Below are 25,587 nucleotides of genomic sequence, written 5' to 3'. Positions count from 1 at the left end.
GATTTTTTATTCTTTAGTTAGAATTTTTGTCTTTGCAACCTCACAGTAATTCTGTACTGGCAAAACCTATACATATTCTTGCAGTATGGTTGGACCAGTTCCTGTTTCTTTTGGAAATAACTGATAACAGCTGAGGATTACATTTGCTTCTGTCATGACTGCTTTGTGGTAGAAGCTTAGCTACTCTGTGGTCAGCTAATGCATTTGGGTCTTTCCTCATTATAGCTGAGACTGTTCTTCAGCCAAGACTGAGGAGCCTTCATCTTGCAGCAAAAAGTTGCACGTTTTCCTTAAGTATTTTACTGTGTGTGCCATGTGCTCCTTTCCATCACAAGCCCCATTTCTCTGCTCAAGTAAGAATTACCATTCACATCTTCTTGCAGTTCACCATAAGCCTCCCTTTTGTTGCAGAACAGTTGGAAAAAGCAACTTGTACCAGGACACTGGAAAGGATAGGGTGAGATGTAGAAGAGTGGGTTGATACTCTTTCCATTACATCCACCACTGCCCATTTGTGGACCTGAAAGGGAACATTCTTCCCTCCAGCCATGACCTCTTGGCATCACTCTACCACTTTCCCATGAAGCTGATGAGTCACATTAATACCAAGGGCTAAGTAATTCCTTGCCCAGCTTGAAGGACTTCAGTTTGATCCCTTTGTTCAATCAAAACCAAACTTTGTGTCTGTAAGACTGAAGAGAGGGAAGATGAACTGTAGTTTCCCAACAAATGAAAAGTAAATGTCATGGTAATCTTGTTCCCCTTTCCACAGGCAACTTGAACTCCAGAAAAGGAAGCAGCTAACAGCCACCCTCTTTGTGCTCTTGCATCTTGCTCTGGGGTACCAGCTCTGATTCAGCTTTTCTGGAACTGCAACTGTTTCATACCAGCTGTGTGACTCACTGGATAGCTGTAGAAGAGAGTAGTAAATAAACCCTGTCCTCCTATGTGCTGGAGGATGTCAGGACTCTCTTTAAGCTTCAACTCCAAATCTTATGCATGTATAATGCAGTTCTGAATAGATTGTTTGGTAGTCTAAAATTTACTTCATCAAACAAAACAATATAAATTCTAACAATAATATCACCTTCTCCATAGAAATGGAGAAAATAGATGTTTTCAGGTCTGGCTCTGATGGGGGAATTTTACTATTTCCCTGCTGATACTATGGTAGTTTCCATCTGTGTACTGTGATGAAAGGAGCATTGTAGAGCCTCAACTTGGTACCCTGTCAGCTCCTCATAAGAACTGTGCAAAGCAAACCTCAGTGAACTCTGTTAGAGCAGCTGGAAGTCTGTTCCTAGATGTACACGATGCAAACCCAGCTGTTTCTGGGCCCAACATTTTTGTAGTATTTTGCTGTTTTAAATACCATGGTTTTCTTTTCTCTGACATTACAGGTAAGCATAGGCAGGGCTCAGCAACTGCCTGAAATAATTTGTGTGTTAGACAGCATGATGCCTTCAGTATAACTGCTGTCCACAATGACAAGGTTATGAAAAGCTGCAGGACTGTTCCCAGCTTCCACAGTTGGTCAAAGATCTCTCCAATAGTAGACAAATGTGTTTATCTTCTATTAAGTGAGTCACAGCTCCTATCTGTTGCCAAGTGACGACAGCCCTGGGTCAGTGCTAGGTTAGTGTAGCAGGATAATAATTCCCAGTGCAGACTGAACTGGTCACTCAGCTATTGTGTGAGGTACTTTTGTGAGATGCCTTACATTTCTTCATCCAGGGCTCTTCTTTATAAACAAAACTGTCATGGATATTTGGGTCTTTTACTGTTATAGCTTTTCTGCCCTGCTCTATATTAACAAATATCTATGAGGTGTTGAGTAAAACATTAGTAAGAAGACTTAACATCAGGGAAGGGGGAGATCTTAGCAAAAAAAATCACAACCCCCAAAGCAAAAACTCAGTTTTTCTCTCCTGTATGCTTTCACAGCTCTCATTCCCTCCCTATAAACTCATTAGGAGCAGAGGCAAATATTGCAGAGGTAAATAAAAACTGTTCATCTCCTCTCTTGTACATCTCCCCTGCAGCTGTTGAATACATGATCAACCACTGCCAGAGAGGCACACACAACTGTGACATTGCTCAGCGGGCTCAGTGTGTGTACACAGGAGGCTCTGCCTACATCTGTACCTGTCTCCCTGGCTTCTCTGGAGATGGGCGTGCCTGTCAGGGTGGGTAGCACCATTTGTTTTGGGTTTTTTATACTTCTTCTTGCACAACTTGGCCTGTCACTGCAATGTCCTATTATTACTTATGATTTAAAATTAATAGCTGAAGTCTCTCAGGCAGGCATTGCATTAAGATTTTGTCCTTTCCTCCCCTCACTTTTGAATTCACTGTTTCATATTTGAGCTACAGAACTTCCAAGATGAGGTAAATGCAGAAATTGCAGTAATTGCATACCAGATCTTTATCTGCTAGGCCTGTTTGCATTGTATTGCTTTATATTACTAAAGTGGTGATGCATAATGTTCAGATTATGTAAAAATACTTATATTCTGTTTCATGTAAATTGCAGTGCAGAGAGGGAGCAATTCTACCTAACTGCTTGTAGGATTTGCAAAGTTTCCAACTTCTCTTGCTGTATTGAGAAATGTGGGCATATATCTCTAAAATACTATGAGGTTAACAATGGTGGGTACACATCAGAATAGCAGATTGCAGGGATTTGTTCAACCTAAAATACATGTGTGGCTGGTTTTTTTTTGTTTGTTTTCTTCTCTTTTTTATTGCTGTATAGATGTTCTTCCAAAGTCAGAAATTCAAATCAAGTATCCTAATTTAGAATCTTGGAATTAATATGGCAGGTTCACACTATAATTCCTCACTCTGATTTGTCCCTCAGAAGGAGCAGTTAAAAGAGATTGATCTTTTCTTTTACAGATATAGACGAATGTCAACAAGGCCACTGTCATCCAGAGGCTTTCTGCTACAACACTCCTGGGTCCTTCAGCTGCCAGTGTAAGGCAGGTTATCGAGGGGATGGTTTCCGGTGTGTGTTAGGAGGTAAAATTTTATAGTTCTTGAAAGTTGGACCAGAAATATAATTTATATATATTAATTATTAGTTATATAAACGTATAACTTGATGTGAATAACCTTAAGCAAAATCGAACCTTAAAGCCTGAAGTTCTTCAAGAAGAATTGTAGAGGCAGAAATATTGCTTTTGTGTCTGGCACTTCTCCTTTGTAGCTGAAACAGATGGTTTGGTAGACTAATACTTGAATTCAACTTTATTACCAGGACACAGTTAATTTAGTGTAAGGATATGTGATAGAACATTTAAGTGTTGTGGTTTTCTTTTTTTATGTTGAAAACACCTTTTCACATGCAATGCTTAGCATGTCTACTGAGCTGCTTGTATACTATTTTGTGGTAGCTTTGTCATTTTTTGCTGCTTATCTTCTGCACGTCTGGACACTCCATACTGAACATAATTGGAGAACTTTCCATGTCACAGCTTTAATGGTAGTAACACAATGTTTTTGAGCATTCTGTTGTATTCTGTTCTGTTTTAATTGGTGGGGATCTTCCTTGCTTTGTTAGTCTTCATATATGCCTCACTGATTTTTAATTTTTTTGTGCTGTTCTTTACTGCCACTGGAAGACATGTTTTAGAAACACTTATCAGTTGGCCCTGCTCTTGTAATTCTCTGAGCAGAAAACATCTCTGCAGAGAAGTCTCACTTTGCTGAATCCTGACTGAAGTACAAAGTATCTATAATGCACTGCAGCAATGGCAGTGTTTACAAAACTTAGCAACAAAAACTTCTCCCTTCTTAGGGAGTTAACAGAACAATAGCTGCCTTTGGGCTGTCATCTGTTGCTAAAGCTTTAGTAGTTGTAAAATGGATACATCCAACAGTTAATAATTGCCAGGAGACAGAATCAAAATAGGATTTCTGAAGCTTAGCAAAGAGCAACTTAGTTTACTTTAGCACCCAATTTGTAAAGTTGCTTCAGAATGGAGATTCCAGATGAGGCTGTGTTGTATTCAGCTGTAATTAGAGACCCTTTCTTCCCCTTTTTTACCCACTAAGGTTTTGATCTAATTAGTCAAGTCACTGAAGTCTTTCCTGGTTCTTAATAGCATGGGAAGTTTCATTCATCCAAATACTCCCTTCTTTTTGCTGTACCCTTTTCTGATCCATGTGTACAACTGTGTGCTCGTTTGGTATCTTTATTATTATATGAAACTGACTGGCAAATCTTAACACTGCTGAACAGAACTCTTGAAATAAGTAGGCTAACAAATAAAATGGATTTGAGTCACACACAAGAGAGTATCTGTAGAAGTGATCCAGCAGGTTCATGAAAGAGTTAATGATGCTGGAATGTCCTACTGCTCAGAGCTATTAAGAAAGTCTGTACTTCATTATTTCCTCACGCTTCATTTTTCCATTTCAAAAAACCAGATGTCTGAGTGTTTCTACTCCTGCAGACCCCAGACACTGTTTACTAAACAGAAACAAATCTAGATTATTAGAACTAGGGGTCTGACTGTTGAGAGCCATTTGCTGTTCCTCTGTCCACAATACCTTTCACATGAGAAATGCACTTAACAGGGCAAAGCTTTAAGAGAGGGATTACAAAGGAAAGTGAAGGGGGGGAAAGGGAGCATTTTGTGTGTGTGTGTGTGTGTGTGTGTGTGTGTGTGTGTGTTGGGGTTTTTTCTTTTTTTTTTTTCAACATCTGAAAACAGCAATTAATAATGTCATTATAAGTCCTTGTAAGATGTGGGAAATAAAATGATCCACATAGGAAATAAAAAAGCACTCTCATTACTTATTTATTCTACACACAGTTTTAAATCACTTCTGTCTTTAGGCTGTCAATGAAAACCTGCTTGAGTAGTTACATCAGATCTTTACAGATTTTTTTAATCTGTTGTAGAACTAATTGAATTTGGTTTAGTGTATCAGATTCTAATCCCCCCTCCAAAATGAAAAGAAAGAAATCCCATACATTTCTTTCTCATCCTGTTTTCTCATCTTCCATTTTAATTTTTTTTTAGCAAAATCCATAAATCATTTCCTGCAGTGCTGTTGCAAGAGATTTCCTTTATGACACAAAAAGACTGAGTGTTTGGCTTTAGGGTTATTTTCCCCCATTCTGTTTGTTTCTTCCATCATGTAGTAAACGTGTACAATATATGTTTTTCTCCTGGCCCACTTCCCATATCCATGCTACTTCCATTTCATTTTTTTTTCAATTCCATGATATATTTCAGTGACTTAAATGCCAGATTGCTACTGGTAGTTTACAAAACAACTGCAAGAAATATGTTTAAAATGTTAAATAAATATTTATTTTTCTGAGGAGGATATACACTTAGGTTAAGTTTAGGATGCAGCCTTCTATGGATCTAGTCTGATCTGTGTGTACTGTGGTCTGTGGAACATAACCTCTTCATTAGGCCTTTGATCTCTGTTCTGTGCTACAGCTGGTTCAATTTTTCACTGTCCTTTGGAACTGTGACTACCAGAGCTGGACCCAGTATATCTCCAGTCATCTTCCCAGTCCTGTGGTGCTTCTTTATACCTGTCTGGTGTTCCTTGTGTAGATGCTAAATTCTTATTTATACCCCCTCAATCCCTACAGCACTGAGCTGGGTACTGTCTGCTTATCTGCTGACAATAATCTGCCAGTAGCTGTGATCTGTTAATAGCTTTTTTTCAGTTGTTTCTTTCCAAGATGAGTCTATTTTTCAGGGCTGGTCTACATAGTGTGTTCCAAGAAGTGGAACTTGCCAATTGACTATGTAAATTTAATTGTTGATTTTGACAAGCTCAGCTTACCTAGTGATGAGGTGCTGTCCTTCTCACATTTTGTGGCCCATTTCTCTTCCATAAGTGGTGTAACCTATGGCTGTGTATTTTCCTTTGGAGTCCTAATGAAGCAATTAAATGTCTGAATAAGGAAACAAGAAACAAAGATTAAGGTAATAGGGGAACTTACTAAAAATTGCACTGACTTGTTACATTTGTCCACTGATTTGTGTGATTTTTCACTTTTAATCACCTATCCAATAAAGGTAGCCCACAGGATGGTGCTTCATTTTGAAAATGATGCTGTCCTGTGGGCACAAGTAGAGTGCCACAGGGAAACACAGAACTACTAGGTCAGTGTCATACTTTCATCAGCCAAGCATCAACTGCATCAAAAAGCTGTGAGAAAACGATTTTTGCTCAATTTTATAACAAATTGTAATCAATAAAGTTTAAACATAGATACATAATATTTAATCTTGGTCCTGCTGTTAATAAAAGGCAGCTGCTGCCCCCACCTTCCTGTATTGCTGAAGGTTACCCAGGTCTTGCTCTTATTTTTTGTTTCATCTCTGGCAGTATAAATTAACCCTGATGTATGCCATTTTCATCATCACTGGCACAATCATTTGGTTTGCCTTTCAAATGTGGGTACCTCCTAAAGGTAAAAGGTCTGTATCTTTGAGGAGTCTTGACTTGGTTAAATATTACTGTATTTATATTAAAGGAAGAACACTGAGAAACCTCATTTAGGTTGCTGTACTGAAGGGAAGTTACTAGACATACGGTTTGTGTCTAGAAATTGACTTACAAAGTAGCCTTTGTACTACCTAAATATGTGACAGCTCTTCCTGTGTGTTTTGCCTGAGCTGTGGTATGAGCTCATCCAGGCAGGCAATGTGCTTTATTTACTGTGTCCATCTCATCTTTCAAGCTTGGCTGGTGTCATGTCAGATAGTTAAGTAATGCAAATTAAAGCTTGCAAAATCAGAGCATCTTCTCTTAAGCACACTGAGTGAAGTGTGTGACTGTGTAAGCTGTATAAGCAGACTATTTATCTGAACTCAGCTTTTTCCCAGATTATTTTGCCTTCGTTGCTGCATAGGCTACATACAAAAGATTCAGCTTTTCTTTAGGTATCTCTAAACTGGAAGCATAGTAATCCTGCTCATGATTCAGAGATAAGGAGAGAAAAAGTACAGTGTGGATTCCAAGTGCCTGGTTTGGACTGTCATAAGTAGTTGAGGGGCTTGTTTTAATTTTATAAATTTTAATATTGGCTAAACTCATGTTAATGAGGTGAAATGAGTTTAATGCTGAACGACAGGTTAAAATGATTGGGTCAGCACAGGTGAACATGGTAATACCAGTTTTATTTCTTTTCAGATTGTTTCTTTAATGTACATTACTTATCACACTTAATACTTTTTAAAAAGTTTATCATAAATTTAACAGACTTCCAAGAGTACAGAAGTAGTAAAATACATAGTTATTCCTTAAAGTGAGTGGCAATAGGGCATTTGATACCTTTTTATGCAGCTGAAAAATCAGTGTTTGTGGGATTTTGTTTTTTAGAAATAACAAATCATATTCTCTGCCTTCTAGAAACTGAGAACTAATTTTGAAAATTAATTTGTTTGGCAAGTTTCTTGACTTTCGGGTGACTAAGTGCATAAGTAGGACGGTTGTGAAATTGGTCTTGATCATTACAATATAAGTACTCCTCAAAATTTCCATCAGTATTCCCATATAATATAACTTTGATATAAATGTGAACATTGTCTTGAAACTAGAATGGACATTTGTATTTTAAATTATCAATATCTTAATATATTTTATGTATAACATCTGGGTCATGTTTGGGAGTCTGCTCACACTCCTATGTATGATTCATATTTGCTAACTCATTTTCATAAAGTTGATCTAGTCTGATGTTTAAAAACATAAACTGTTGAGTATTCTCTAATTCTGGGGTTTCAGATGGGAAGGAAAAAGGCCCAGCTTCTACATTTGCTTTTGTATCCCACCGAGGAAGGATAACAGTGCCTCTCAAAGGTTACACAAATGCAATGAACCTATTGTTCTGCAATGAACAAAAGCAGGGTGGGTCAGTTTGCTAGTGCTCTCTATACCCTCTGCTTTCTTGCAAGATGTGCATATAATTAAATCTTAAATATATATATATATATATACATAAACAAGTATGGCAAAACTATCCAGTTATGGGAATCAATGTTACCTGCATACTGCATTGCACACTGAATACAAGTGAACAAAATTTGAGAGAGATAATGGAGGCTTTCCTTCAGGGTCTGTTTTTTTAGGTTGGTTCAAGGCTCTCCACCACCCACATTAAAGCAGATGCCAAATATTTCAGTTGTTTAGAGTGAGCTGTTCTCCAGACATTTGTATTTCGCTAATTATGTCCAGGTGCATGAAACTTGTCCAAAGCTTTTGCTTGCATAACTAGTTTAAATAATAATAAAAACTGTTCTTCTTTTTGTGTATTTGTGTGATTTACACCACAACACTCTGTGGGTTCATGGGATTTAGCTTTTTGCTCAGATGGGCTGAGTTTAGTCTGAGACACATTGCTGTGCACTATGCAAGTAAAAGCAAGGAGGGAATAAAGTGTGCTGTTAAATACTCTGCAGCAGAGAGTTTTGTTTTAAATGTTTTTAACTGTTTGTAGAAATAATTGACAGGAAGAAGATAGCTATCTTTCCCTCCCAGTGCACAGAAACCTTTGGGACACTCAAGTGTGAGGTAAAATAAAGCCAGGTTCCTTTTCTAAACAAAAAGAAGATTATTTTTATTGTTTTCTTTTAACTTCATTACCATCAGTAATGCATACTTTAGACCATTTTGTAGAATTGAAACCAAAGGAAGTGAATTCCTGAATCTGCTAATCTGGAAAGTTAATCTTTCTTTTGTAACCTTTACAATAATATCTATGCATGTGGCATAGCCATGGTACATCATAAATTTCTTTGCATACATAGTAGTATCCTGTTTTCTGTATAGCCTTACTTATGTGTTTTGTCAGGAACTGGACAATCTGTGACTGCAATTCCTTTCTTAGGTCCAAAAAGTATGAAATGAGTGCTCGAAATTTATAACTGAACTTTAAAACCTCACGTACATCAAAGCAATAAGTTGTTTGCCTTCCTAGGTTCTGTAGAGAATTCAATGTCTGCCTCGTATTGTGATTTACTCTTGTGGCTCTGAAGGGACTTTTAGCATTACAAAAAAATCTTTATGCCCTATATGGTAAAGCTAATTAGTCACATTTTGAAGTCCATGGGTAACTGCCAAATAAGTGGACTCTGGGTCTGCAAGTTGGGCAGAAAGTTCTTGCTAGTGTGCTTCAAGGAGAAAGACTGTTTTCCAGCTTCTGTTTATGTTGCTTCAATATAGGAAGCTGCAGTAGAGTTGGTTTTTTCTTTTATAGTTTAAACTCATCAGGGAAAGATAAAATTACATAAGTTTAAGGCAAATATGTCACCCTTACATGGAACAGACTAGTCCTAAAGGTGCACTGAAGGATTGTAATAGTGCTGTGTTCTTCCAGTGGTAAGAGTATTTGCATTAAAAGCAGTCAGAATATATTAACTGTTAGCAGAACATAGTTACTGGTTAAAACAGAAATATTCACTGCTCTGGCTTGCTTTTTTAAAATGTCTTTTTTTGGTTTGGTTTGTTTTCTTTTTTTACAGAAGTGGAAAGGACCAAATGCCAGCATGAAAGAGAAGTAGCTCTTGGAAGTGGAGGCAGTTTCTTCCCCAGGGAGATGAGAGTTGGTCATTTCATTCCTCAGTGTGATGAGCATGGGAATTACCTACCCACTCAGTGCCACTCTGGCAGTGGGTATTGTTGGTGTGTGGATAGGGATGGAAATGAGATTGATGGCACCAGAAGTGGCCCAGGAGTTCGACCACCATGTAAGTGACTGATGCACTTTTTTTTCTCCTGGGTGTCTCTCCATCCTAGTGCATAGGTGTGAGGCATAGTTGTGCCTCTGAGATCCAGCACTGACTTGGAGCAATGCAGATCTTTGCTGTCCCAGTGATGGTATCTCTCATGTTGTAGCCCTTCAGTAAATCCAGTACACACCTTTCCTTCAGCCAGAGCATCTGGACAGCTGTGGTGTGAGCCTCTGAATAAGGAGATGGTTTTCTAACTTCTTCACTGCAATGAAACTGTGAGGAGCCCCTATGGTTTCTACCCTCTGGGAGCTGTGGCAAATCAATGTGTGGTAACTGACTTGCCTCAGGAAATGGAGGATGTTCCTTCCTACAACTTCTTCACTTCAGCTGCAAAATAAGATAGGTTTTTCTAAACATTTGAAGGAAAGAGCAATTATGAGGCTGAACATGAAAAGAACTATTATGTCAATTGCTCCTTCTGTGTCAGCTGAAGGGAAAAATTCAGAAGTTTTCTGCATCTGATTATAGTTATTAATGTCTGCTTGTAGGTCTATTTCTTTCTAAGAAGTCTGACTATAATTGAGTCTCTGCAAATAACAAGGAGCCTTGTTATGCTGTACACCTAATCTTTTCCACATCTGTTTCTCTCTCTATTTACAAGGCCTGAGCACAGCTGCTCCTCCTGTTGTTATTGGGCCCTCTGTTCGACCAGATACAGTACCTCTGCCACCAGGAACACACTTGCTCTTTGCCCAAAGTGGTAAAATTGAACATGTCCCACTGGAGGGAAACAATATGAAGAAAAATGGTGCAAAAGCACTCCTGCATATTCCAGTAAGTAACCTACTATACTAAGTCTGGGTGTTTTAGAAGGCTTGTGACAAAGATGAGTCGCTTTGTATGTAATTTGATAATTTAGGCTCCAAATTCAATTTTTAGTCTTGATTACAATTTCAGTAACTTTGTCACTGAAAATTCCTGATGGGACTAGTGAAAAAGCCTAAAATGGAGCTATTTAGAGACATTTTTTTTTTTTAGCTCATAAGATAAAGTCTAATATTAATGAATTCACATGTCTCCTATATTTCATCATACAAAGTTTCCTACAGTCACACTTACACTGACTTTCTGCCTCTGGAATAAAAGTTGAGGCGACCTACAAGAACAGCAAATGGAGAGGGTGCTTTTTTTCTCTCTTACACCCTCAAAGTTTTTTCCTAAATCTCAATCTCTTCCTGTTTTTCAGTAAATTCTCTTCATGTCTTGGCTATGGATATACATAAATTATTATTTTTTCTTCTTTTTTTGCTTCCTTCTTCATGTGCTGGCCCAGTGGGTGGTAAATCTTTTTCCCACACTACTTTCTACCGTCTTGAGAATCTCTTTTCCTTGAAAATGAATCCCTGATGCTGAGAACCTATCTTTTCTATCACCTGTGAGACACTCCAAGTTTTCTCACTTTCAGTTTCATCACATTCATTTGTTTGCCCAAAGCCTGGGATTTCTGTCTTCATTCCAGTGTTACTGAATTTATAATAGAGATACCAGGCAGCATGCTGGCCTCTTTTTTGTGTTACTGTGAATATTTAGTAGACCAAATACCTATTAAATTACACAGACTCAGTTCAGTAAATAATACCACAAACTATGCTGTGATGTAAGGGTAAAATCCAGCTTTTCTCTCTTGTCTAAAGTGTTGCTGCAACAGTATAATTCTTGCCAGCTTGTCTCATTATTTACATGATCTAACTTTAATTAATTAATTAGAAGTAAATGCAGGGAAAAGAGTCCAAGACATATGATGCAACTCTTCATAAAAACTTGCAGTCTCTGTTATCAGTGTTGTGTATTTGTGAAGTGAGTGGTTTGTAAGCTACAGCATTAATGTATATTGATGAATAAGTGCATCCTTTTTAATGCATGGGTTTAAACCCTCTTTCTAGAGTTGGAAGATAGAAAAGCAGCAGAAGTTATAGATCTGGGAATCCTTGTGAAATTATTGTTTTACTCTGAAAGTCTCTTCATTTGCCTGCAGGAAAGTTTCAGCTCTGCACTCCTAATCCTGTCTGCTGCCTAGAAAGTTGTATATTCATCTTCCTTGTCCCTGAGCATATTCCTTCCAGCAGAATGATTTATGGAGTGCTTAAACTATTTTTTACTTGAAAAGCTTACTTTCCTAGAATTTTATTTTATGCTATGTAGGTAGCACTGTTGAAGTGCAGCCATCATGCATGGCTTGATGAATATAGGGATCACAGATTTGATAGAGGTTATTATTCCTCCTTGAAGGGAAAGAATTAGAGGGAAAACCAAACCAAACCAAAACCAAAATCCAACACATGAAGAATAACACAATAAAATAAAAGCATGGGCTTTCTTTAAGTGGATATGCAGGTGAAGTTGTAGTGAGACAAAATATTCAGTAATAGTACCTACAGTGCTTCCAAATAAGATTATTGTAAATGGTGTCTGCTGGTTAAAGGGGAGTTATAACTGAAAGCATTTTTCTAAGATATTTAACAATGATTAACACCTAATCTTTTTCTCTGCCCATCTTTTTCCTCCCTATCTCCCACCTTTCCTGAGGAACTTTGTTTTTTCATGCTTGAGATACACAGGCTAATGGTGCTGGGAAATATTTGTTGTTTAGCCTAAGCTAGTGTAATTTGCTTGTTGACCAACAGGACAAAGTTGTTATTGGAGTTGCTTATGACTGCACAGACAAGATGGTTTATTGGACAGACATCAGTGGCCCTTCAATCAGCAGAGCTAGCCTGAATGGTGGGGAGCCAACAACCATCATCAAAACAGGTAACAATTTTTTTTCCTCTTGCTTGTCCCTAGCAATGACTTTAGAGACCTGACTTTAGTAATGTATTCTTCCTAGGTGTTGCCTGAGCTTTAGCATTACAAGTTGGTGTTATCTGGATAAACAATACCCACAAAGTCTGCATAACATAAAATGAAATAAGATTTGTTCCCTATGCAGTAGCCCTTCACTGCCTCTCTACTGCTACAACAGGGAAGAAGTTGGGTGTCTTTAAGTAAACTGAAGTTGAAGGCCAGAAGCAGGAGCATTGTGTCAGTGAGATGTTTCTATCCCTACTTGAATATGCAGGATACTGTCCAGCCAATATTGTCTAAACAATGAACATCACTATGGACATTTTAATTGAAGGCTGATTTGAAGGATGAATCAAGGTGCTGTGATGATTTTCAAGTATATTTCAGGACACTAATGGGTGCAGAGTTCAGAGCCTTACAATCTGGGGTTTCTTACAGCTCACAGGCTTTCTATGCCCAATTAAGGTCTATGCTGTGCTTATATTCTTGCTGGGTTTGACAAATCAAATAAAACCCCCTTCTTAGATGCTTTGTCACTTCTAAATCTTGAGGTCTTTAGTGTTGTCTACCTGTGGTGGCATCCTTAGAGCTGCCACTGTAGTGAGGCAGCACTGTAGTCTGGGCAAATCCCCAGGCCATGACATCCCGGAGCCTTCAAGTGTACTCAAGACTTTGCTTTCCTGTGTTGAAGATTGGGCTGTGCTATGTTGTGCCCAGCCTGGCAGCCTTTTTGTAACCCACCTCTTCTATAGTTGTCATGTCAACCATAAAGGTCAGGAGGAGGGATGGGACCATCCTTCCTGAAAAGGTCCCATATTCCTGTCCATGAGGAATGGAACCCATAGGCAGGCTAAACTCAGGCTACTGTAAGAGACATTATTCATGTTTACAATGCTGCAAGTGGCTACAAGGTGTAAATGTGAGAAAGGAAGGTGTGGAAAGGAAGGCCATACATCTTAAAAATGGAAATCTTTTTAAAGTGGAAAGGTTAAGAGGAGGGAGAGGTTTGGAGAACAAAGTCAATGTAGGGGCATTAAAAACCAATACCAAAAATAGCACTTCTTGAAGACTCATGTCCTCAGGATCCTATAGTTTACCTTGCTTTGGATCCTTTGCAGCAATTGTCACAAAAACTTAGGAAATTATTTTAGCAAAATGATCAACTAGTTTTAAAACTTGTCAGTGAATTTGATTTCATTTCCTTTAGATTTGCTTTTCAGAATAGCCAGTTTGCAGGGGTTCCATTCAGGCTCTTATGGGCAGAAGAAAGATGGGGTTGGCTTGGATCCTACCATTGTCCTGGGAAGCAGAAAAGGAAACCTTAAGGCCATCCTTAATCATTACAGCAGTTATGGAGCTTCAGATTTCAGAACATCATGATGGCTGAGATATTTATAAGACTTCTTTTACATCCTAACATATTAAATCTGAAAGGGATTTGAACCTATAATGCAAGCATGTGCCTGTAAAACTACAAATTCTGTGAGGGAAGGATTTCAGATTTCCTCTATTAAAGCATTTTCTCAGATTCTGCACTTTAAATTAAAAGGGAAATTAATGCTGCTAAAAATTTTGTATGTATATTAATTAGTCTGTCTAGTGAGAGTGTGTGTGCATTTAAAATCTTGCAATGTATAAAATATTTTGGAAAGAATCCTGAAGACTTACAACAAAATTTGGTTATTTTAGGTAAGTCAGGATGCTTCAGTGGTACAGGGAAACCTCATGGTTTTTATCTGCTGCAAAAGATATATGTATGTGTAAAGGCATCTCTTTATTTATGTTGTCCTTTTGTTTGCATAGGAAGTGAATGCCATTCCTGAAGAGATGTTGAGTGATGTTGCAATTTACTTTTCAGTGTGTTAACTAGTTCTTCACTAGGAAGTCAGGACAAAGTCAGGTTGAATATTCAGTATTTGTATGGTTTTCTTCTATGCTGGCCAAAACTGAAACTTTAAAATTTCAGGAAACAGGCAGATGCCTCTGTCTCAGGAGACTCATGAGAATTCTTAGTTTTGTTTTGACCTTTGCCTTTTTCCTCCTGTGAGCTGCAGCTGCTTTCCTCAGCTCACATGTATCTTCTGTGGAATGCACTACTTTTGAGTTTGTTATAGCTCTTGTGCTCCAAATTACATTGCTTTGCAGAAACATGTTTTATTGTGGAGCCCTATCCAGTTCTCATCTGTCCCTGCAGCTGCACAGTGTGGAGGCTTTCTGAGCTCTGCAGCTGTGGAGACAGCCCAGGGAGGAGAGCTTTTCCTCTTTGTTGTAGTTGCTTAAATTAAGTCACATCAGCCATACATGTCTGTACAAGCCTGTTGCCAGGGACAGAGCCTGTGACTGTATCAGACATGATGACAACATAGCAGGAACACATTTCTGCCTCAGGAAAAACTGGTGATCCATGAAGCCTGCCTATTCCCTTACCTCTCTGTGGGAGACAGTGTTTGGTTGACAATGAGCCAGAAAAAAAACTTACTTTAGACTGAAATAAATCTCCTGGCATATGCTGAAGCAAAGAAGCTGAAGCAAGGGAACTAGTTGGCAAACAGGGGCTCCTGGGAATCAGTGGTAGCAGATCTTTTGCCTGCTACCCTCCTCTATTTCCTAAAAGAGGCTGTGAGCTTGTCCACCACCAGTGGCAAAATGATGTTGCTTTCAGTAGCCTGAGCTATGAGCAAGAAAGGGATGTTTGAGAGGCAGAGGTAAATGTGAAATGGTTTCTTGGAGACTGGTTTAACTCCACAAAGGCACTTGAAAAAATACAAGTAGTTGTGTGAAGCCTGTGTAACTTAGTTGAAGTATTCCTCAGTGACCTTGGGAGGAGCAGCCAGATGACTGATTTACATTTATCTTCTTGGGACCCCTGTGTATGAGCTATGAGTCAGAAGCAGAGATACATCTTACTTTTCTTTTCTGCCTCTTCACCAATATACACTCAAAATGTGATATGTCCAGGTTAAATGTGGTAAGTGGAATCCACCTGTGTGAGAGAGCAGAAGATGTTTAGCCTATTACACAGTCACAGCAAATTTGAGACAGCTCTATAGTGTTCTGAACCAAATGCCTTTTCTCCAGAAAGGTGTATGTGGCTCACACTGTTTAGTGGTTGTCACTTAAAAAACTTGGTAATTAATAGAAGACTAATGGGCATATTCCATCATTCTTGGATATTTACATGATGATCTGCATTTGAAAGTATTTTTTTCAACAGCTGGCTGGTATCAAGGGTTACTTCACCTCTTCTGGGGAGAGATGGTGTACAATTCTTTCCTTGTCTTGTGGTACAGAACTTTCACTACATTTGATTTGTACCTGTCTTTGGCTTCATTACATCCCACACAGCCTGCCTGCTCTTTTTCAGTGGCTGCCTGAACCTTGAAAAGTGCAGAGCAGTTTTTCATAGTGGCTGAATTAAACCTTGCAGTGCTATATATTTATTCTGCATCCTTCAATTGAGTTAGAAATTACTAATGTTAAAGCAGTAAGGTCATTATCTGCTATTTCCTGTTGCTTTTGGAACAACTAACTGTCCAAGAAAAACTGTGCACATACAGTACTAAAACGTGTTCCAAAAAGAATTGCTCTGCAAAAACAAAGAACTGGATTTAAATTCCATCAGTTGGCTAACATTTGATTGTGCTTTGGAGCTTGATTATCTTTAGATATTGGATTAGCTAAACTTAGCTTAAATTCAGTTGTCTGAGGGGTACCATGTATGCCAGTACCAAAAAAAGGGGAAATATTGAGGATTTTAAAATCCATTCTAGATCTTGTCATTCTGTGGAGGGGTAGTGTAAGACTTTTGTAATTTAAACTGTTTACTTCTCTGCTATTTGCTCTTTTTCTGTGCCAGCTTCCCAAGGAAAGCTTACATGCATGATGAGTTGGTTCTGTATAGAAATTGTCATTCTATGGATTTGTGAAAATTCTATGTATTTAAACTTCATCAATCAAAATGTGTATTCTTCTTCCAGCTGATGTGAAGTAGCTTTTGTTGGACCCCATCCAAGAAACTGAAGAAAACTGATCTCAGTTTAGAGTTATGCTTAAGAGGCTGACAGTGCATATTGGGAATAAATACAATGCCTAGGTGTGTTTCTTCTTTGTTCTACTGCAGACTTGGGAAGCCCTGAAGGGATAGCTGTGGATCATCTGGGTCGGAACATCTTCTGGACTGACTCCCAGCTGGATAGGATAGAAGTGGCCAGGCTGGATGGGCGCCAGCGCCGCATCCTTTTTGACACTGGGCTGGTGAATCCCAGAGCAATTGTTGTGGATCCTGTGAGAGGGTATGGAGATGTTAAGAGAGATGTGCAAAGCTTGATTCTTCTGAAACTTATCCATTTAACATGAGTGTATAGCTTGAGTCCATGTTCTGAGGCTGTCTGTAGACAATAATGGGACGATCCTTTCCTAAAACAACTAACAGAGGTGGAGCAATCTACTTGTGTCCTGTGTCTGAACGGTATGTGGGAAATAAAACTCCCAAAATGTCTGGTAGGTAATATGGTGTTAAGCAGTTTGTCAGATACTTACTTGTAGCTTGCTTTCAGTACATTGTTTACAGGATGACAAGTGTTGCCCTTACCTTTTTTGCAAGGTTACTGGTCTAAAATACCAGATTAAGCAATCTTATCTTTTAATTTCCATCATGACAGCCCTTTTGCCTGTACAATGCCAGATCTTTTTGCATGGTATCTTGCAGCTTACCTAAACAATGAAGAGAAAACATTTCTTCTCATGTGTGGCCTTTTCTCCTGTGGCTGGTCTTTTGGTTTTTAATGGAAGTAGAATATCTGACAATCTTTACTATACCTGTATTATTTCTGTATCAAAGTCCAATGTGGTCCTTATTTATTTAAATTATTTAGAATCATAGAATAGAATCATAGAATCATTTAGGTTGAGAAGGACCTTTGAGATCATGGGGTCTAACTGCTAAGACTTAGGCTATATATAGCCTTAGTATTTTCCTTAATTACAACAATCTTTTCAGATTTAACACTGTTTTAGCTGTCTTTTTTCTTCTTCTTCAGGAACTTGTACTGGACTGATTGGAACAGAGAAGCTCCTAAAATTGAAACCTCATACATGGATGGCACAAACAGAAGGATTCTTGTTAAAGATGATCTTGGGTTACCAAATGGGCTGACTTTTGATCCTTATTCCTCAATGCTGTGCTGGGTAGATGCAGGTAAAGAGATGCTTTCTTCATATTGTATCTTTCTTCATAATAGTTGTAGAATAAGTATGTGCAGATCTGTAATTATTCCCAACCAGTTAATGTTTATAACTCTTTAAGCTGCATCTTAGACTTCTTTCTGGCTTTAATTTTTTTACTTTTTGTTACTGCCACTGTAGCATTCACACAAAACTGCATGAGCTGAAAGATTTCAATTCTGATCACAGAACTTCCAAGGAATGCAAAAGGTTTATATCTGTGTGTCTTGTTTCTGACTATCTTTCAGTAGTGCTTAGGCCTTTGTGGAAGATGTTGGGAGCTTAAGAGGAGAAAAAACACTGATTCTTTTAGTCTGGCTAAACTGAATGTCACTCTGACACAAATATTCTAAGACCTGTAACCTTAGACAAATTCTGGCTTTCATTTGACTGAAGCAAGTGTTGAAAAACCAATTCACAGTAGATTTAAAAATCAAGCAATGAAGGTTCTGTCACTGCGCCATTGTTAGATTTGTGCCATTGTCTTACAAATAATAATAAAAAAGTGCTTTCTATTCTCATTTGAACTTTTTTTTTTCAATCTGCTTTTTCTCTGTAGTCTATGCCAGTGGTCTCCTGTGGAGGTGCTTTTACACATCAAACCACCTTCCAAGTTCTTGTTAAGCTAAAAAGATCAAGCTCTCTTTTTCACTGTAGGACACTTTCTACAACCTTCAAATACATCTCCCTGTGCTAATTTTTTTTTTCCTCTCTTCCTCTCTTTTTGTTGCATTTGTCTCTTTTCCTTTTTCTCTAATTTTGAAACCCACTACTTCAGAGAAACCTAGAGGTGCTTATACTTACTAGCAGTGTTCCAAACATGTGTAGTAGCTTTACAGTTAGACCTTTTTGCATTCTATTTGCCTCTCCAAGCTAGATGTTCCTCCTGCAGTCTTGCCTTCATGGCCCAATGCATCAACCGTTTTGGCACCATGCTCACCAAACTAACTTTGCAAAAATGCCTTCCAGAGGAGGTAGAACTTGTTGGTGGTTGAAGTATCCCTCCAGAATGCAGGTGACATTCTGTGATTCTCTGTGGTTCTATGAATCCTTCTGTCATCTTCCACACCAGCCTGAGGATACTGATACCTGTAACAGGAATCTCAGCTCAGTGAACCATGGCCACGGCTGCACTAGATATGTGTTCCTGTAACTTAGGTGGTGCACTGATTAGCATTAGCACCAGAATACTTTTCTATCCAATCTTTGGTACATGGAGAGGGCTTTGGATCATCAGAGCAACATGAGAGCTCTCTTGCTCTGATTGAAAGGCTGAATTGTTTCACTACACCCAGGTACCAAGAGGCTGGAGTGCATGAACCCCAATCAGCTCGGTCGACGAAAGATTGTTGAAGGAATTCAGTATCCTTTTAGTGTCACAAGCTATGGGAAGAACTTATACTACACAGACTGGAGAAGGTATGTTATCTGCTAAAGAAATTAGGCAGTACTTTAATCTGTTCTTCTCCCTGGTAGAAACTGAAGTATATACTGCAGTTCTCATGTCTGACTTCTCATACATTCCTGGGTTTTTTGCTTTCCTGGCAATAACTGATGCAGGGTGGAGCAGATCTGTAGAGCTGACCTCTTGATGTTGCCAGTTAACTGAGTTTTCATTTTTCAGCACAGTGATCTGTTCTCTAAGAAAATGCTTTTACCATTTTGAGGAAAGGAGTGGGAGCTAAGAAGTTTCCCTTATGGTTATACTTGCTGTGCTGTAGAGGACAGAAATAAGTCATTCATGGTTTCTTTGCCGTGTATTATCTGGATGTTCAACCAGAAACGAGTGTCTTGATGGCACTTTCTTTGCTGAAAATGAGCTAAAACATTATCATGTAATCAAGACTTTGCAGTTTACTATATTTTCCAGAAAAAAATCTAGCCCATGCATTTAAAATACTTGTTTTTCCTTGACGTAATTGTGTGGGCTCTATCTGCAAACTCGTACACAAATATCTCCCTCAATTGCAGCAGCAAGAGCTATTAATGTGTGTAAGGATTTCCAAGTCAGAACCTAACAGCTGGAAAATGCAGTTCTAGAATAAGCTTGTATAAATGGGAAGCAGTGTGTTATGGGTGTGTCAGTTGATTGCCCTTTTATTTTTAGAAGAAAAGAATGCTTCTAACTAGCTGTATTCCTTCCAGATATCAGGCTCTACCTGAAACAAAATATTGTCCATAATCATTATGCATAATAGGTGCAATAAATTTCTTAGTGGCCTAGAAGGAAAGTTATTACATACTTTGGTTGTCCAGGCAAGATACCATCATGAAGGATTTTGCTTCTGGCATCACTTCCTAGCTGTAAAAAAGAAGTAACTTCGGATTTTGTTTTGTTGGATTTTTGTTTTGTTTGTTTGCCTGTTCTGTTTTCCCTTCTACTTCCACCTTCACCTCACTTGTGTGTTTTCTGCACATGGCAGGGATGCTGTTGTAGAAGTGGATCGCACGATTTCCACGGAAAAGGACAGTTTCCAGCCTCACAAACGTTCCCGTCTCTATGGAATCACTACAGCCTTTGCTCAGTGCCCAGGAGGTAACCCAGATGATTCTCAAGTTTGTACAGCTGTGTAACACCTCACCCTATGAATGAACTTAGTAGCAGCTTCCAGTGGCAGCCTGCCAACTGATCTAGGTGGTTAGTGAAGAACTGGTTAGTGGTTAGATTTCTGTTTACAAAGAAATTAAAAGCCACCTGAATTTTTTATTTTTTAAAGCAGTTGTCATTGCCATATGAAATGAGAACAAGGACAGAAGAAAGGGGGCTGTTCTATCCTTTACAAAAGGAAAAGTGTATGATGAAGATGAGGGTCATACCTGGCAAATTCTGATTTGCTTTCATTGTCTAAGTTGAATGCAATATAAGACCAGGGTCTTATTTCCTCATTTTTAAGTTTAAACTACAGAAATATCATGGTCTTCCAGATGTCCTTAATGAGATCCAGTGTTTTTAAAAAGGGAATGTTTGGAAAAGAACAGGTGTTAGAGGGGCTGGGCTGGTCTTTCTGCTCTGTTGAATGTTAATTGGTGCTTAGAGGAGGGAAAGTTGATGCCCTTGAAATAACAATTTGTTCCTTGGAAAGCAGTATTATTGTTTATTTATGTTGTTCTTAGCAAATCATAGGAGAAAAGTTCACTGTTTATCATTACAATTTGGCTGGAATTATAGGAGTTGTGGTGGTTTTACCTTAGGCCTGAAAAAATCATAAGATTTTTCTTCATATTATTCAGAATATATAGTGATAAATTATATATATGCAGAATATATATACAGAATATATATATATAATTCATATATATCCAGAATATATAGTGAATTTAATTTAGAGCTTGGTTTAGAGCTTTAAAATAATAGAATAATGTCATTTAAATGTCAATAAAAATCAGTTACATTGCTATTACTATTTAATTCAGATACTTTTGAGAGACAGCATAAAACAAACTGTATGCTCCCAGTAAAGGATTATGTTTATAATATTTATAACCTTGGTATCTTTTTTTTTCTCATCATATGTCTGTTGCAAGTGTTTTCCTGGGACAGATGCTTTTCCTCTGATCCACTGCTTCTGGCACTGTCTTCTCTTTCATTTTACCTTTAAACATTAACATACTCCTCCCCACCCAATTTTTATGTTTTCTTGGGGCATTCCTTCATGGTTTTTAGTGGGTGGCATCTGGGGTGATTGCAGCATTTTGGACTTTGTCCCCACGTGTTGCACTTTTGGTGTTTTCTCACTCACTGTCATTCTAATGTCTGTGTCTACCTGGGCAGTATATGAAGGGCATTTTGTGAACAGCCCAGTTTTTTCACAGTGTCTCTCCTGCTCTGTCCCAGAATCTTGATCTTTCTTTGAGATCAGCATCAGAAGCTGACACAAGGGATATGATGACTCTCAACTCCCCAGGTGTAGTTTTCCTCCACTCTCAATCCTCTTAGGACATGTTTGCTCGATGCAGCCATGAAATCTGCTTTTCTTTTGTCCTGTTGTGTTTTGGATTTTATTGTGGCTTTGGGTTTGGTTTTCTTTAACATTTTACACCTCTGTTCTTTTCCAGGACATAACTACTGCACAGTGAATAATGGTGGCTGCACTCACCTCTGCTTGGCTACTCCTGGAGGCCGCTCTTGCCGCTGCCCTGACAACACAGTTGGAGTGGATTGTATAGAGAGAAACTGAGCATTAAAATAAGCTTTAGAGCAGCAGACACCTTTTGGAAATGTGCTGTAAACCATTTACTCCTATCAACACAATCAGGCCCTAAAGATATGCTGCTGACATCAAGCCACAGAATGCATAAGCAGACACACACAGAGGCAGTGACTGTTTTGTAGCAGTTAGGCAGGACAGAGCTGCCCAGGTGGGTCCAACTGCATCTTGTTCCCTGTAAGATTATCTCCTTGCTTTTAAGGGTAGATGTGGAGGCCTTGGTTGCCCCCCTCCCTGTGCTGGGCTAGGAGGATGTGTCTCTTGGCACAATTTAAGTAACAAATACTGAACAGAGTAAAGAAGATGGCACAGCTCAAATCCTGAGACTGGGTTGTACCTGGGTCTATGCAGCAGTTATCTGAATAGTGACATACTCAGCCCATCATACATGTGACTGGGCCATGTCTCTAGCTGAGAAGCAGAGGGTCCCAAAGATGAATAGATGTGAGTGGGAACACCCAGTAATATCACAGATTTAATGCCTAACTGCATTTCTTCCCACTACCAGTCTTTCAGCTTCCAAAACTTGAATCTCAAATTTGTCTCTTCTGTTACAGAAACACTTATTGCATGTGCTGTGAGGGTAGTTCTCAACCTAGCTCATGTGATCCTTTCCCACAGCACATGATCTGTTATAAATAATCAGCACTGCTTAGTGGATGTATTTGAAGTTTTTGCTGGATTTTAAGAGATTTATTTTTCTTCTGTCTGAGGTGGATTTCTGAATAGTTTCCTAATATCCACTAAACAAACTTTAGATATAGATCTTACTTGCTGATAGCTCTTCAAAGAATGGATGTTGATTCATATGGAGGTGTTTGGTTTTAAAGAGGCACACAGTCACATCTGTTTCCTGAGAGCTTTTCAAATAATATTTCTGTGTTTGATACTATAAGCCTGAAAGTGGCCTTTGAATTTTATCCTAGCAGCATTCTTCTCTAGCAAACCATGCCATGCCTTTTCATAGACCACGAGAAACCACAGCAGTTAAAAATCTGATTTCCAGAAATGTGACCAGTGTCGTGTCTTGGTGCTTACAAGAGAAAAATTGATGCCCCATTGGTGTGCCTGCGTTCAGTAATGCCAAAAATGTGGGTTGACAGCAACAAGCAAAGTTGATGTTTTCATCAACACCAGTAAGATTGGAACAGAGAGGGAAAAATCAAAACACATATCCTGATGTCAAACTTTCAGTATAAATCTTGGAGTAAAGATTGGCTTCCACACTGTGTGTTGGAAAGGAAGCTTGCCCACAAGCCAACCTGCAGCAGCAGAACAAAGCAGGGCTTGTGAGGCTTCTGCCAGAGCACATTTCACAATGTCATGATCAGAGCAGTAAGCTAACACCCCCATTTCCTCACTCCCTCTTCAGACACAACAGTAGCAGTTTAAAACAGAGCCAGTTCTGAGTCTTAACTCTGAGATCTTCCTGCTTCATTTTTATATTTATCATAAAATAACAAAGCATATAAACATTTTAAAGATTTTTTTGTATAACTTTTTATAACTTCTAATTCATTTTATTCATACACTTAATCAGGTATGTCTTACTGTAAATATCAAAACTGTGTTGAAATGAAGGTGCTTGATAACTCTTTCTCCAGAATTATGCCCATATCTGGTGAAGTATTAAAGTTTACACTCTGTACAGGTATCTACATAATAAATTCTGGTTTTTATTTTCTATAAAAAAGAAAGTCATGTCTGCAGAAGAAAGTGATATGTGGTGTCTCAAATCTTTTCCTGTTGAGTTCTGGGATTTAGATAACTCTTGTATCTGGTGATGATCTTGATCTTAAAAGATGCAACACTATGGGGGGAAAACTGCTTTAGAGGCTTTTGTATTTTAAAACCATTAATATACTTTTATTCAAAACAAATATGTGAGAGCATTTAAAAACATACAGCTTCCTCTGTTTTGACACAGACTTTTTACTGCTTCTTAACTCTTCTTTAACTTGGTCAAATAAGCATAATGCAGTTATACCATATTTCATACTTCTGTGTTAGTGGAAATATAGGGCCAGGACTAGATTTAGTGGGGGATAGAATTTACCAGAGATGGCCTGGTGCTGAGTTTCTAGGTGATGGGATGGGCTTTGCTGCCTGATGCTACAGCACACAGGCTGTGAGTTTAAAAAAGTAATGGAAAATGGTATGTGTTTCATTTCACTATTAACAATTTTTTTTATTTATCATTATTATAAGCTGAGAATGGTAATAATGTCAGTGTCTGGTACTGTAGGGGCTGAGTAAAAGATTCAGTGTATTACAGATCACCTTTTTTGGTACAAAAAACAGATTCCCAGGTTCTCCAGGATAGAACAGTTGCTTCAATAATTAAACAAAAGGCAAAATACTACCTAGATTTATTCAGAGGACAATTAAATGTTTTCTTAACTGCTTCCATTCAGGTGTTCCAGCACATATATTTAATTGTAAGACCATTAGTGGTGTTTACTAGTGATGTAATAAGTTGCCAAAAAGGGAAATCTGCTGAAAGGAGCTGAAAGGCTTCTTGATGGCTTAATGGGGTGGTTCAGGCATCTTTCCATCTGAAAAGTGTTTGAAAACCTTGGCTTTACTCATTTTTTGACTTGTAAAGAACTCTCTCCTCATGGTGAAAATCCAGTGTGGCTTTCTGAAACCCAGCATCCTGTCCAGTGGGGCTTCAAGTTGACAAACTGCTGACTCTGCAGTTATCCAACTGCACAGTTTTGTCACAACATATTAGATTTTTAACTTGCAGGCATATAATTGAGAATGACAGATGATTACAGAGGATAATGGCCCCTATATGGCAGTGTCACAATGCATCAGTTTAACCTATGGTTACATGCAAACAGGTTTTTTTTTGTGTGTGTGTAGTATTTCATAGTATATTGCTTGGAGGTGTTGCTGGGAAAAAAAAAGCATGTTGTGAAACACACAGAGCTATAGAAACTACATTTATGTAAAGCCCCCTGCTTGGCCTGTCTGAAAAAACTAAATATTATCTTCAGAACTCAAGTCCTCATCTGGGGGATGTAGTGGCAGTTTGTTCATTAAATGTTTGAATCACCTCCTTTGTTTAAATTCTGCTCCACTTGAAATCTGTCCTTTATCTTATAAATAGGCTCCCGTCAATGTGTCAGTAAAATAGGTGAAAAATCAGTATATTGTGTCCTGCAAATGTACATATTGATGACTCTGGAGCTTTGCTTGACTAACAAAAAGGCTCAGCCACCAGTGGAATGCAGTGAGTGGGCTTCCCTGGTGCTCTGTGGCACAGCAGATGGGGCTGCAATATCTTAATGCTCTCCTTTTGTTTCCAGAAGGATTCTGGAGTTGATGAATGGAGACAGACTGCCATTCCCATGGGTAGCCAGGATGGTGTGTTTCAGCCTTTGGTTTCTCTGTCTTAAATCCTCACCAGAGTTGATTCAGTTTGTGGTGGTGTTGGTAGTTCTGGGCAGGCTGTGTTTCCTACATGTTGGGGTGTCTGGAACACAGGGGAAGCACACAGAGAAGCTGAGAAGTGCAGGACCCTCAAGATGAGGAAACTGGTTTGCTGTAGAGATGTTGCCATGTGATGCCTATGGATCTGATCCACTAAATTGTCC

At 38.6% G+C, this 25,587-nt stretch overlaps 1 protein-coding gene across 1 annotated transcript in view; it reads left to right on the top strand.

Annotated features, from left to right (window-relative positions):
* NID1 (nidogen 1) overlaps positions 1-23,816 on the top strand; it is a 42,911-nt gene extending 19,095 nt beyond the window's left edge. The window contains exons 11-20 of the mRNA XM_030448112.1: positions 2,043-2,186; positions 2,899-3,021; positions 9,501-9,725; positions 10,372-10,544; positions 12,395-12,521; positions 16,675-16,846; positions 17,594-17,751; positions 19,073-19,196; positions 20,201-20,313; positions 21,834-23,816. Coding sequence (XP_030303972.1) covers positions 2,043-2,186; positions 2,899-3,021; positions 9,501-9,725; positions 10,372-10,544; positions 12,395-12,521; positions 16,675-16,846; positions 17,594-17,751; positions 19,073-19,196; positions 20,201-20,313; positions 21,834-21,955 — 1,481 coding nt within the window. The 3' untranslated portion in view covers positions 21,956-23,816. The remainder of the gene's footprint in view (positions 1-2,042; positions 2,187-2,898; positions 3,022-9,500; positions 9,726-10,371; positions 10,545-12,394; positions 12,522-16,674; positions 16,847-17,593; positions 17,752-19,072; positions 19,197-20,200; positions 20,314-21,833) is intronic.
* The last annotated feature ends 1,771 nt before the right edge of the window (positions 23,817-25,587 follow it).

The sequence above is a fragment of the Calypte anna genome, chromosome 3 (assembly GCF_003957555.1).
Source record: "Calypte anna isolate BGI_N300 chromosome 3, bCalAnn1_v1.p, whole genome shotgun sequence".
Classification (NCBI taxonomy): Eukaryota; Metazoa; Chordata; class Aves; order Apodiformes; family Trochilidae; genus Calypte; species Calypte anna.
The sequence above is the reverse complement of the archived record's forward strand: the minus strand, read 5'-3'. Positions and strand labels throughout refer to the sequence as shown.